Source organism: Leuciscus leuciscus (assembly GCF_965113295.1).
Source record: "Leuciscus leuciscus genome assembly, chromosome: 1".
Lineage (NCBI taxonomy): Eukaryota > Metazoa > Chordata > Actinopteri > Cypriniformes > Leuciscidae > Leuciscus > Leuciscus leuciscus.
The window spans coordinates 72302819-72317788 of NC_138725.1; the positions used below are offsets into that span (position 1 = coordinate 72302819).

Genomic DNA, 14970 nt, shown 5'->3' on the forward strand with positions numbered 1-14970 from the left:
CTATCATAACTGATCGCATCACCACACATGCAAACGTGCAAACAGAGTTTTCCAAAATCTCCGCTCTGGCCGGAGTTTTTAGAAAGAATCGTTTTCAGAGGCGAATTCTCCGATTGCGTGTAAACGAGGGGCACAACCGAAGGGAAATGTCTCCGTTTTTCAAAATAACCATGTATGTGTAAACGGGGCCTCAGTCTTTGAACATCATCCATATTTACTAAATCAATCTCTGATTTTATCTTACAAAACAAAAAATCACGCTGTTCACAGTAAAATGGACGGTAGAAAACAAAATGGAACTAACTTTCTACATCATTCAAACAACACATGGGACAGATCCGTTTTTCCTCTTCTAAATTAACATATCGTGCTGTTTCAACAGTCAAAGGTACACTGTAAAAATGAATACGCTATATCTACTCAATAAAATTGTGGCAACAGATTACAAGCAATATTATTAATTAAATTTAACAAATTAGAATTGAGTAATAATTAATCAAATTAATTCCTTAAAAGTTAACCATTTAAAATGAGTCAAATTTACAAAAAAAATATTTTAAACAAAATATCTGAATAACAGATGTCAAATATGAATTAAGAACTCTTTATTTTTTATTGCCAACATTGAAGACACCTGATGATAACAAGCAGAATCACTGAAGGAGAAAACGGTAATTTTACAATTTCACCATTATGGTGATCAGTGTTTGTTTTAGTTGGGCTCTTGACCCTTAAATTATTAACTTTAGATTTTGTTTGGCTGCTGTACCTGAGTTATAACACCCAGATGAACAAATAGAAAAGGTGATCTGATGGTGTTTGTCGTGTTTTAACATAATCATTATTTCACAATCATTTGACTTGAATCAATGCCGTACATCTGTGGTGTGGGAGCATTTCCGTTTGGAAACCCCAAATAAAGTGAGATGTATGTATTGTGATCGGCAGAAATACATCAACCATGATGCGCCATTTGAGGAGCACTCATCCTGCCATTGTGCAGGGTGCAGAGGATGGTAGCATTCCCATTTTTTCAAAGGCTGGAGAAATTATCTGTAAAAAAAAGAAGTAGGCTAAGTCCTTCCACAGCAGAGAAATTTATATTTTTGAATAAAAATCTATAAAAAAGTAAGATATTGTGACTTGATTTCTTTTATTAATATTCACTTTTCATGACCAAAATAACATTATGGAGCCTACAGGTTACAAGCTTCACATATTAGAAAAATACAATAATAATAAAAAAAACAATTTTTTTAATGGCTTGTTGTCAAGGTTGTTTCAGATCAACACCTGCAATTGACCACTAGGTGTCACCGTTGAGACGGGTGTCGGATTGTTTCGAAGCCTCGACACAATATGGCACATTTGCTTCAACTGTTTCATTGTTTCACGAAGCCTCGATCTGCCCACCACTAGTTTGAGTGACGTGTGTAAAACAGGAGTGTCTATAAAGCAGCTTCCTCATTCCTGGTGAAGGAGAGTCACTTTACTGCTGTGTTTATGTGCTCTTCAAGTGGAGTCGAAAACATTAAATTACGAGATCCGAGCTCAGGAACCATTCAATCCGGTAAATTCTGCGTTATACAGTAAATTGACTCAATTCCGTCCGTGTTGGGCTTTACTTTTGGTTTTATTTGCGGTAGTTTGCGCGTTGGAAGAGATTCTCATCTGATCATCTGATGTGATGCGTGTTGCAGAACCCTGTCATATCTGGCTATAATATGTCATATACAGTGTTGCCATATCTCGCGAAATAAATAAGCAACCAAACCTGTGAAAACAATCCCAAAACAAGCGACTTTTTCTACGCAGGTTCCGTCCGGGAAGAGAAAAATAAATAAACTGTGTGCACGGTTTTACAGTCCGTGGGGACGGATTTTAAACTGTGGATACAGACTGTCAATTTACATCCATGTGGACAGATTTGTAAACTGTACGCAGTTTTGCAAAACTGTACACAGTACAATTTATTTATTTATCTCCCCCTGAGCTTCAGGACAATGACCACAAGAGGGAGTTAAACCACCTTTTAACAATATTTAACGTTAGAAAACTGATGGGATATCCAATAAAGACTGATGTACTTAGTACATTAAATACACAGTAAACCTCTGATCATTAAAATTTGCACACACAAATACATATAATCCTGAATTCACAAAGTCTTTATGTATTATTGCAGGGACTGCAGAAGATCCCATTTTTAAATAACTATAACTCAGAAACAGGAGAAATTATTGATAATCTTAGTGTGCAGCAATAAAGTGGCTCCTGCTCTGATAAACAAATGAGTGAGTTAGAAAAGACTTAAACTAAACTGGTTTAAAAACCATTCCAGTCAAAACCATTTGAACAGGTGAGGATGAGGCTTGGTCTAAAACATTTTTTTCTTAAGACACATAACACTTTAGCCTCATTTATATGAAGATGGTAACACCACCAGTATCTTTCAAGTTGTTTCAGGTACCAAGGTGCAAATTAAACATATTTAACAACATAACAATTTTTCTGAACTGAACCTATGAAATATCTGAAAATATCTTAACTATCCTGAAACATTCAACATGTTTTAGTTCTACATCCAGATGTTCTTGATGGCCCACATTCAAACAAGAACATAATAAAACAATATAAATAATAAAAACAAACATCACAAAAACTTGTGTGAAATGAGAATGTAACTATCCTCTTGTTTAGTTGAGGAGAGTGTGGTGACCCAAAGAGGGCCAATCAAAGTCAAATGTCAAAATCCATATGAGCTTAAAGGATTAGTTCACTTTAATGTTTTTTTTTATTTTTTATTGTGCTTATATTTTACTCACCCCGATGTCATCCAAGATATCCATGTCATTCCTTCTTCAGTTGAAAAGAAATTAAGGTTTTTGAGGAAAACATTCCAGGATTTTTCTACACAGAATGGACTTCAATTGCAACAAACCATACCAATGTTCAAAGAAGGTTCAAATGTCCGTCTCGATGGAGCTTCAAAGTCTCTACACGATCCCAGTCGAGAAATAAGGGTCTTATCTCGCGAAACGATCGGCCATTTTCTAAAAAAATAAATATATATATATAGTTTTTAACCACAAATGCTCGTCGTGTACATCTCTGAGATGTGCCACGCATTGTGTCATCACGTTGAGGTATAATATACTGTATAATAATAATAGTAATAATTATGTGTTTCCAAGTTATGATTTTCTGATTCTTTTTGTATTCGAGACTATTCTCATATTAATATTTAGAGTTTCTTTTTTTATATAATATTTTATAATATTATCTTTTTTATAATATTTAAACTGTTTTGAGGAATTAAATGGTAAATACTCACATAATTTTGAGTTTCTGATGTCTGCTAATTTCTGATTTTAAAGTTAGATGCCTGTGTTAATATACTACATTCAACACAGTACTATACTTACAGTACATATAGTATACAATTTATTCACCTCAGTTGTGATTATTATACATTTTTATGTAATTGCAAAAATTTAAAAACTGGTAATTTAGTTCTCCTTCCAATAGTAACGGTCACCAGCTGGAGAGCCCTTGAGAGCCACCAGAGGACACTCCACATCAGACTATCGTGACTCATCATCCCTGATTGGCTCTCAAGGGCACTCCAGCAGATGACCGTTACAAGTAAGTTCCCCCTTTTGTTTGTTGCTTTGGCTAGACCTTCTCCTGAAGATTGAATGCTTCCATTTTCTTTGTTTAACAAAAATAAATAATTGTATTTTTGCATCATCAAGTGGTTGGCTCACATTTCGGCAGAGGACTGAAGGGAATCCTCCACGCTTACGTTTCTCCTTTTTGATTTAATTTAATCCAGTTATCCTCTCCAAACCCTACTGGGAGAGCTTTTAACATATTAGTATAGATTTTTTGTCTTCTTTTTTCCCCCTTTTTTTTCTGTAACTGCATGCTTTGGATGCTGTGTTCTCCATTTATGTTGATGTAGTGTCTATTGGTTGATCTGAAGTGAAATGGCTCGATTCTCCACGCATCCATAGAGAAGCAAGAAGACAGACAGAAAAGAAAAAAAAGCATTTTGTGAAGCTGCACTTTTCTTTTCCTTAGTTTAATTTCATCTTTTTCAGCAGGAATCTTTTCTTTTTATCCAGAACTAGAGCTCACTGCTTTTTGCAACAACACTGATACATTTCTCCATATCTGGAAAGAAATATTTTACATCAACAACTTCATCAAACGTTGTGAAAGTCATTTATTTCTTGTAAAGAGTTCATGATTTCCATCCCTTGTGACCCAATATCTGAAATCTCAGAAAGTGCTTCTTCATCCCTCATCTTCTGCATCACAATTTTCCTCACATTTTGAAATATGATTGTTTTCCAGCATTATTTTCTCCACTACTATTTTCTTCCACATCTTCACTCCTTACATTGTTCACAACCATTTCTGTTATTTCATTATTCATTATTCCTCAATCTGTTCATTTTGTTTGTGTTTAAAAATGTCAAATTAAAGGTACTTTTAATAGTAATATTAAAATGATTATGTGTCACTACAATAAAAACTAAATTAATATGATTTCCATCAATGCTTGATAAACACACAATCACTCTCTCACACACACACACACACACACACACACACACACACACACACACACACACACACACACACACACACACACACACACACACACACACACACACACACACACACACACACACACACACACCATTCTTACTGTCTCTATAAAGGATTTAATACACACATTTATTTCTGTGACAGAAGTTAAGATATTAAAGAAAATTTAAATAAGAGTCTCCGTATTTCACTGTTACTGATTTATCGTGCAGCTCAAAGTATTATGGGTAAAATCTCTCTACAATCTGTTCTGAAACATCAACACAGTTTCACTGATGATCCTAAGGAATGAACCCCAAACCCAGGATTGAGCATCTGAGTGAATGTGGTCTGGACTGTGTGGATGAGGCTCATTGTGTCAGAGACGCTGTAGAAGGACAGAGTTCCTGCACTGTGATCCACATACACTCCTATTCTTCCGCTGATGGGCTTTACAGGGAGAACAGTGTGTGTGTTATTGTGCCAGAATGTGTAACTGGAGGAAGAGCAGGACAAACTCCAGGACTGATCATTAAATCCAAACGCACACTCATGACCCAATCCCTTCCTGCTGATGCTCTTATATGACACTGATATAAACACACCATCATCTCCACTCCACTCAATCTCCCAGTAACATCGTCCATACACACTCTCTCTACACAACACCTGAGGATAATGATCAAATCTGTCTGGATGATCAGGATACGGCTGCTCTGTGTCAATGACAGTAATCACTCTGTTCCTCTCAGACAGACTGAGGCGTTTATTCACTGTGTTCAGATCCAGAGTGAGCTGATGGGAATCTGATGGAGAGAAAACACATCAGAAACAGGAATTATGAATATGTCTGATCTTTTAATGTATCTGAACTCTTCACGAATCAATGTTCAATGTACTGTATCATCAGTGTCTCAGTACAGCTGACCAAATATCCTGTGCAAATCATCATTTACAAGATCAATTATAAAACTCTTCTATCATGATTTATTTCTCCTTCTACAGGAAGAACATGAACACATTCAGTGAGTTTTTCTGCTTGTTTTCTAGTGACTCACATTGTAGGAAGTCGTTCCTGGTCTTGGGATTCATGTTGGTGAAAGTGACTGTGGAAATAAACAGACATGAACAGTGTGAAGAGAAATGACAAGATAAAATACATTCATTTCTGAGACATTTATAATATGATGATCTATAATATTAGATGATGGACTCATTTCTGAGAGCAGATTAAAAATCTCCAGGGGCTTCATTTATAAAACACACACATCGGATTGATCCTAAATTCCATGCTTTCATCCTACGTCATGTATATGTTTCTTAACACACTTTAATAGATGTTTAAAAAGTGCACTTCACAATGTTGAATTAAAAGTTTTAATTTGTACATTTTAATCATTATGTTTTAATAATCTTTTGTCATGCTTCAAAGAAGTGCAGTTATTTTGATGTGTTTACTAACATACTAAAGCACATGTAGAGTACTTGATTATTATTATCATGTATAATATTATAATGTTATTCAATAATATATTTAAAATTAAACAAGTAAGTTTAAATTAAACTTTAAAGCTTCAAGTTCATCATCATGTTTATATATATATAAACCCTTGTCCATGATGACTGCTGTATTTTTTAATCATCAAGGGATATTTGTAGGTGGATTTGATGCACTTGTTCACATTGCATATAAATTTAAGATGATTTATAAACTGAGATGCATTTAAGGACATTTTTGTGCAAATGGATGTTTTATAAATCATAGGAACATTTCAGAAACGGTTGTACGTTCAGATTTGGGATCTTTTACGTGTTGTGCCATTTATGCTGTTCAGCGACATGTTACAGATCATAGCACTCCTGATGACAATATCAGAACCATAGTAGAAAGGAATTTCTATGTGGACAATTGTTTGAAGAGCCTACCATCATCTCAAGAGGCAAGGCAGCTTATAGACAGACTTCGCACCCTCTTTGACGGTGGTGGGTTCGAACTTCGCCAGTGGGCAAGTAATGATCCCAGTGTGGTGGACCACCTACCAACAGAAGCAAGATCCAGCAGTACCGAATTGTGGCTATCTCAAGATCGTACCGATGCTCAAGAATCTGCACTAGGCTTGAGGTGGCACTGCAAATCAGACCTCCTTGGGTATAACACCTGTCCTGTCAAGTCTGGACCATGTACCCTTCGACACGTTTACAAGGTACTTGCAACCCAGTACCACTCCCTAGGCTTCATACTCCCATTTACCACTCGTGCCAAGATTTTAGTTCAGAGATTATGGGACAAGCAACGAGACTGGGATGACCCAAATCTACCTGACGACCTTTTGAGATCCTGGAGAGAATGGGAGGTGGAACTCCCTACGGCAGCAAGTATTTCACTACCCCGCTGTGTCACATCTTCAGACATTAATCACTCCCACAACACCAGACAAATTCACATCTTTTGCGACGTTTCTGAACAAGCTTATGGATCGGTCACCTACCTACGTACTGAGGACGACAGTGGTCATATTCATTTAGCCTTTGTACTAGCAAGGTCCAAGGTTGCCCCAAAACGACGTCTGACAATTCCTCGACTAGAGCTGTGTGCTGCCCTGAATGGTGCTCAATTAGCCAAACTCTTGAATACTGAGCTCACCCTCAAGATAAATACAGTGACACTATGGACCGGTTCCACCACTGTTCTAGCCTGGCTCAAATCTGAATAATACCGATTCAAGGTATTTGTTGGAACCAGGATAGCCGAAATTTAAGAGCTGACTACAGAATGTTCCTGGCGATATGTGAATTCCAGCAGAAATCCAGCAGATGACCTCACCTGGGGTAAAACTCTTTCTCAGCTATCAGTGCCCAACAGATGGAGCCAAGGACCATCGTTTCTGCTCGAGTCTGAGTCAGTATGGCCTGTCTGTCCTCCTATTCAACCACCGGAAATCAAAACAGAGCAGCGCAAAGGAATCTTCTGTGGACTTATGATGGAAGTGGTTGTTCCTGACATTCCTGACCCTACCACACACAACACCTGGAGCGAGTTAGTAGAGGCCACAGTTCAGGGGCTAAAAGATACAGGACCACCATCAGCAGTGGACTACCAAACTGCAGAATGGCATATCCTGCAGAAATCTCAACTTGAATTTTTTTCTAGATGAATACAAACTGCTAAAAGCTAGTAAATCTGTGCCTTCCACTAGTCGACTACTTGGTCTTGCCCCAGCATTTGACGACTCTTGTCAGCTTATAAGAGTTGGTGGTCGTTTACCTCGAGCTTAAGGACTAGACTGGTCAGTTATACACCCTGTAGTCCTTGACCCACATCACTGGGTTACCAAGTTACTGATCCGAGACTACGATAGTAAACTCTGCCATCCAGGACCTGAAAGAGTCTTTGGAGAGATAAGCTGAAACTTTTGGCTACTGAGAGGGCAAGAAGCTATACGTAAACAACAACATTTGTGCAAAGACTGTCAAAAATGGAAGAACAAACCAGTCAGCTCGACTCAGACTGCTCAAACCCCCATTCTACAGTACAGGCATGGACTGTTTCGGACCATTCCAAGTCAAGACTGGAAGACGATGTGAAAAGAGGTGGGGAATCATTTTTAAGTGTCTCACAACGCGAAGCGTTCACCTAGACCTCCTTACATCCATTGATACTGATTCCTTTCTGATGGCCTTGAGGAGATTTGTAGCTCGCCGCGGCACACCTTCTGAGTTATATTCAGACCATGGCACTAACTTCCATGGAGGACAAAGAGAGTTGCAAGAAGCCTTTTCATCGCTCACTCCCCAAATCCAGCTACATTTAGCTAAACAGAAAATTTCTTTCCATTTTAACCCACCTGGAGCCCCACACTTTGGAGGTGCGTGGGAAAGAGAAATTGGGTCTGTCAAGACTGCCCTCCGGGTCACAGTCAGCTCCCAAGTTGTAACAGTGGAAGTTCTCCAAACAGTACTCATCGAAGTGGAAGGAATGCTTAATAGCAAGCCCCTTGGTTATATTTCCAGTAATGTAGCCGACCTTGACCCTGTTACACCAAATTGTCTGCTTATGAGGCGGCCAGACAGCTCACTACCCTTTGTAGTTTATCCTGCTTCTGAACTTATGGGCAGACGGAGATGGAGGCAGAGTCAAGTTCTGGCCGATCTGTTCTGGTTAAATTTCATTCGTCACTACCTGCCTACACTACAGACCCGCAATAAGTGGCACACAAATACTGGTGACACTTCTACCGGAACCGTGGCAATGCTCATTGATCCACAGCTACCACGTGCGTGCATTGTGGTTGGTAGACAAAGTTGTGAAGACCTTCCCAGGTTCTGATGGCCATATCAGAGCTGCCGAAATTCAGGTTAAGGATAAGACCTACACCCGGCCTGTCTCCCGCCTGATCCCCCTTCCCTCATTCTCAGATCAAGAGGAACCTATCTGAGCCCCCTCAGACTGATTAATTCTACAGAGTACAAATATGCATAGCATATTTGGGGGCGGCAGTGTTAAGGATTCAACCAATCAGAGCGCCGTTTACTGAATGACGTTAGTCAGTGCCTCGCAGTCAGCAGGAGACGAACTATGAATGCTCATGTGTAGAATTTTATCTCTTTTTCCTTTGGTAGTAGACTTATGTGAGCGAGTTAATGACCAGAATGTAAGTTGTTTATTTCCTATTATCCTGTGACCTTTCCGATCTTTGAAAGTAGATTTTTGTTCTTTTTTGATGTACATGAAGCTCATTGGGTTTCCATCGCGGCAATCCGCGTTAGCGCCTGAGTTCACAATTTACAATATGCAGAACTAATGCCCGAGTACCATTATAGTGCGAGTAATATCTCTGGATGGTGATTTATATTGTTAATATATTTATATGGTGATATATAAATTGCGTTATCTGCCATCACTGCCTAGAAGGACAAATTAAAATGGCGTCTTTTACATCTAATGCCATGTCTGAGCTCTCAATGACATCTTGTGGACAAACTAAGTACTGCAACAACTTTAATAATGTAACCTGGATTATTGCCTATGTTAATGTTATTGATTTATTTGTAACCTAATATTTTGTTATTTGATATTTCAGACCACCCATTCAAACTAATCATCAGTAAACTTCAAGTTCTGGTTCAACTGAGTCTTATGTGTTCTTGCCGACACACCAGTGCGGATACAAATCCACCTGTTCCAGCACAGAATACAGTCCTTACATAAATCTCCAGAACACAAGCAAAACAAAAACATTTAATTAAATATATTTATTTGGTGATAAACAGGGAACATTCCAAATGAATAAAGCATTGAATTGATCTGTAAAAGAACTCCAGCATAAGTTCGGCAAAATCAATATGGTTATGACTTGCATTGGCAATCGTGATCGCCGGGACCGGGGTGACCGTGATCTCCGTGACCTCCGTGACCGGGATGACCGTGAGCTCTGTGACCGGGATGACCGGGATGACCGGGATGACCGTGACCTCTGTGACCGGGATGACCGTGATCTCCGTGACCTCGGTGACCTCGGTGACCGTGGTGACCATGACCAGCGCACTCTGGTTGCGTCGGCAGTTCAGCTGCAGGCTTTGGAGGTTCGGCCGCAAGCTTCACTGGAGGCTTTGGAGGTTCGGCCGCAGGCTTCACGGGAGGCTTTGGAGGTTCGGCCGCAGGCTTCACGGGAGGCTTGGCCGCAGGCTTCACGGGAGGCTTTGGAGGTTCGGCCGCAGGCTTCACTGGAGGGTTACAGATAGTCGGCTTTAGTCTTTTTCCTTTCAGTGGCATTCAGCACAAAACTCAAATCATGAATAGCAAGTCTTACGGAGTGAAATGCATTTAAAATATTCATCTTTATTAATGTTGTAGAGCTAGTCTGTGAAACTGTGCTATGTGCCAAATTCAGAATTTTTTTGTCATTGAGTAGGAGATGACAACCAAATTATAAAAGGCACACTGGAAAATAAAAAAGCTGACCCAAACACTAGATAACCGAATATAATACAACTACCTGTACATGGAGCCATACACTCATGTCCACATCCATTGCTGCAGCATTTCTCATTGTTCGGACAGTCACTGTCATAGTAACACAACTCGGCACAATTTCCTCTTCCAGTTTTGGTGCTTGGACACTCTCCTGGCTTTGCTATTATACAAAGATTCATGTTTATATCAATGTGTTACTTGTTTCTTTAAAAAAAGAAATTAAAAAAGAAAATTATCAGGGTTTCTTTTGGGAGGCCTCTAGCATCCATCATTAATTGAAACTCACTGAAAACAGGCGGCACACATGCGGGCCCACAGGGGAATTGACAGCATTTGTGTCCTCCAGAGCAGTCTCTATCAGAAGTACATCCTCGGCGGGACGGCACGACCGTCAGCATCACCGGACACTGACCGGACACTACAGAAGAGGATCATTAAGGGGGACCAAGTAGAGTTGTAATAGTTTCAGTATTTAGAAGTCAGGTTTTTTTTTTTAAATATATATATATATATATATCTATGTCTCAAAACTTTATCAGCTTAAAAGCAAGTAGAAATGCCATTTGTCCCTTAACTGTCAATTAGTTTTAAAGACAAAGAGTAGCCTACTGTTACAACCTACCCCCCTACTGGTGGGGTGTGTAATAGAAGCACCATGCAGATAGAAGACATGGACAGTTAATATGTTTTTTTAATAAATTTACTATTGCATCTAAACGTACTGTAGCTACATGTTCAAAAGAAGTCATATTTTGTAAGGCACTTATGCATTTCTTCGGGCCGTGTAATAAAGCTAAAACATCTTCTCACCTGCGACTCCAGCGTGTGTTGTGCTCAAACAGGCAGACAGACACAATAAAACAGCACTAAACAAGCAGTACACTCGAGCAGTCATCCTCTCGACCTGCGATCTCACTATCAACTCTGCTGTAAAACTCGCTGAATTAGTCAGTCTGAAGGAACAGTGAGGCACGCACACAAAACTACAACAGAAACATGTGCTGCTGAATCCCGCAATATATATCGCTGTATGTGTATTTTTTTTGAAAACGCGTTTTTAAAGATCCAAGGAGGCCTGGGTAACTCCAACACTGATCAACCTCACCTGCCTGTAGCTTTCAAGTAGTCTAATCTTGAAGACCTTGATTAGCTTGTTCAGGTGTGTTTGATTAGGTTTGGGAGAGCAGAGCGTTGTGTTCACGCCAGATGTTGTAATAATTACCGTAATTAGGAGATGATAAAGATGACGACAAGTTTACAAGTTGTTATTATGACTAACTTCTACATCTCTTTCACCTAAAATCTGCAGGAAAGTTGATCTCTTGTGAAAACTTTTGCCATAAATCTGCATAGAATATACACCGACAATAATTGCATTTACCCAACTCTGAGCCTTTTGTCTTGCTCCACACACTTCAACTGTATTCACTAGGGATGGGGAAATGAAGCCTCATGAATCACTGAGGCTTTCCCCTGACTGTTCCGGGAAAAGATTCAAAGCTTCGAGAGTGTCGAGAACAGCGCCGAGAGCAGCGCCATCTGGTGCTTATTTAAAATAAAGCAGCCAGAAGCCTGTGTTAGAAGCTCTGGCAGATGAAGCAACCACAACACACTCCATAGTTTCAATGTTATGTGTACAAATAAAAAGCGTACATGTTTGTGTTTGATTTGTTCATTAAATAAATTATTTTACCCATTAAAGTGTGACAATTAAAATATAAAATGAGCTTATATGATTCAATAAGATCTAATGTAGGCTCTATATATATTTCTCTCTCTCCACACACACACACACACACACACACACACACACACACACACACACACACACACACACACAAAAAATGAATAAGGACATTGTCTGATAGGATCATCTGTTATTAAATGTGCTTAGGACACTTGTTACTGATAGTGCTTAATCAACTGTAGGAATGACAGAAGGTTGATAAAGTTTTTTATTATTTTTATATTTTTGGATGTTGCCATTGCTCTAAATACAAACCCTTCACCAAACACCAACACCCCTCTCCCCTAATCCCACCCTAAACCCCAATACCAACACCAAATTACCTAAAATCACCAAAAAGTACAAAGATTTTACAAAAACAAAAAGACACAACAACAAAAAAATAGTAGCCTAAGTAGCGAAAAATTAATTTTGCTTATTTAAATGTAATATATTGTTTAACTTTCAAAGTAGGCTACAGCACTCTCCTCACAAACACATCAACCAGACTGAGGCAACGACTCGTTAAATACGATCTGGAGTTCGAGCCTTCTGACACCCAAAGCGAAACGCGCACGTGACTGGAGAGAAAGTGTATGGAGCGAAATATGTGCCATAATTTAACAAACAAATCCAGCATTTTGCAAACAAACTCAATCTACTTTGCAAAGGAAAACTAGACTCGCAAACAAACTCAATCTACTTCGCAAAGGAAAACTCGACTCGCAAACAAACTCGATCCGCTTTGCAAAGGAAATCATCGCAAACAAACAGAAAGCAATGTGCAAGCACAAAGGTCACAAATGCGTGCAGGCAGATTTTCTCACAAATGCGTGCAGGCAGATTTTCTCACAAATGCGTGCAGGCAGATTTTCTCACAAATGCGTGCAGGCAGATTTTCTCACAAATGCGAGCAGGCAGATTTTCTCACAAATGCGTCCAGGCAGATTTTCTCACAAATGCGTCCAGGCAGATTTTCTCACAAATGCAGTTGAGCAACTTCCTCCTCTAAAACAGTAGATGGCGCTAAACTATAGGCTAATTTAGCGCTAGTCTCCCAGGAGAAGCACTGATTTGAAACTTGCCTTTGCCTACAGCTGAGGAAAATGACCGGTGAACGGGTGTGTTTCTGTCTTATTTGATCTATAATTAACCTTTTTGAGGTTTTCTCTTGCCAAACGTTTATTGCATATCTAGACAGAAATCCACATTAGCACCATAAATTAGTGATTATGTCTACACTTGAACGAATCTATTTCTTTCGTTCTCCATAAATGAATGAGAACATTTCATTTAATTGAGCGGCGGGTTTCATTTGTGTGTCCAAAATAATAATTTGGCCACTGCATAGGCTACGTCACAGGCAAGATAAGAAACAATTGTATATTGTTTTTTTTGTTTGTTTTTTGTTTTTTTTTGCATTAATTATTTTATTACATTAATTGTTAAGCTGACTGAATTCCAACTAGGCTAAATAAATAAATAAGTGGGAGCCTCCTTTCAATTAAATTAAATGTTCTCATTAATTTATGGAGAACGAAAGAAATAGATTCATTCAAGTGTAGACATAATCACTAATTTAGTAATTTCGCATGAGTCCGATGCAGAAAAAAATGACAAAAAGCAACAAGATGGCAGAGCTTTCAGCTTATAGATTCCCCGATCCTAGAGTGAAGTGCTACTAAGTGCTAATGTGGATTTCTGTCTAGATATGCAATAAACGTTTGGCAAGAGAAAACCTCAAAAAGGTTAATTATAGATCAAATAAGACAGAAACACACCCGTTCACCGGTCATTTTCCTCAGCTGTAGGCAAAGGCAAGTTTCAAATCAGTGCTTCTCCTGGGAGACTAGCACTAAATTAGCCTATAGTTTAGCGCCATCTACTGTTTTAGAAGAGGAAGTTGCTCAACTGCATTTGTGAGAAAATCTGCCTGGACGCATTCGTGAGAAAATCTGCCAGGACACATTTGTGAGAAAATCTGCCTGCACGCATTTGTGAGAAAATCTGCCTGCACGCATTTGTGAGAAAATCTGCCTGGACGCATTTGTGACCTTTGTGCTTGCACATTGGTTTCTTTTTGTTTGCGAGTCGAGATTTCCTTTGCAAAGCGGATCGAGTTTGTTTGCGAGTCGAGTTTTCCTTTGCGAAGTAGATTGAGTTTGTTTGCAAAATGCTGGATTTGTTTGTTAAATTATGGCACATAATTCGCTCCATAAAAGTGAGGCTTCGTTTGTCATCGATCACGTGACTCTAGTAAACCAATACACACCCCGATACGGGGCTTCACTAGAAATTGTTTCGCTTGTGTGATACGCGCATCGATGCTTCAGTGTCATATGTAACATCACTAGTATTCACATCAGGGGCGTTTCTAGGTTTTAAAAACACCAGGGGCTGAGCCCAAAACATCAGGGGCTGGGTAACAAGATAACATGATTCGATACAGAGAATAATGTATATATTTAGGCCTATATGCAGGGGGGCAGACTGGTTAAAAAATTCAGTCCTGGCCCTGTAGCCACACCAGGCCATACTACCACACAGACACACACATTCAAATGCGAGGTAGTTAGGGGGGTTCGGGGGCATGCTCCCCCGAGAAAATTTTGATTTCTCAGACCTACATATGTGCATTTTAAGGTGTTTGAAGGCCAACATTTTTTGATAACAA

General features: G+C 39.2%; 2 protein-coding genes across 4 annotated transcripts; both read right to left on the bottom strand.

Annotated features, from left to right (window-relative positions):
* Positions 1-4625: 4625 nt before the first annotated feature.
* On the bottom strand, positions 4626-5717 carry LOC309512052 (tripartite motif-containing protein 16-like protein). Its single transcript, XM_082187456.1, has 2 exons — positions 5655-5717; positions 4626-5402 (listed from the first exon to the last, which is right to left on the bottom strand). The coding sequence occupies exons 1-2, from the start codon at positions 5686-5688 to the stop codon at positions 4876-4878; spliced, it is 561 nt and encodes a 186-aa protein (XP_082043582.1). The 5' UTR covers positions 5689-5717; the 3' UTR covers positions 4626-4875.
* A 4143-nt stretch (positions 5718-9860) lies between these two features.
* LOC309511865 (uncharacterized protein) lies at positions 9861-11645 on the bottom strand. 3 transcript variants are annotated; one of them, XM_082187225.1, is made up of 5 exons: positions 11381-11645; positions 10857-10988; positions 10590-10730; positions 10102-10320; positions 9861-10026 (listed from the first exon to the last, which is right to left on the bottom strand). In XM_082187225.1, exons 1-5 carry the CDS (start codon positions 11463-11465, stop codon positions 9944-9946), a joined length of 660 nt encoding a protein of 219 aa, XP_082043351.1. In that variant the 5' UTR covers positions 11466-11645; the 3' UTR covers positions 9861-9943. The 3 variants fall into 3 exon arrangements, with proteins under 3 accessions (XP_082043351.1, XP_082043350.1, XP_082043349.1); XM_082187224.1 differs by having other exon boundaries at positions 9861-10320; positions 10593-10730; XM_082187223.1 differs by having other exon boundaries at positions 9861-10320.
* Positions 11646-14970: the final 3325 nt, after the last annotated feature.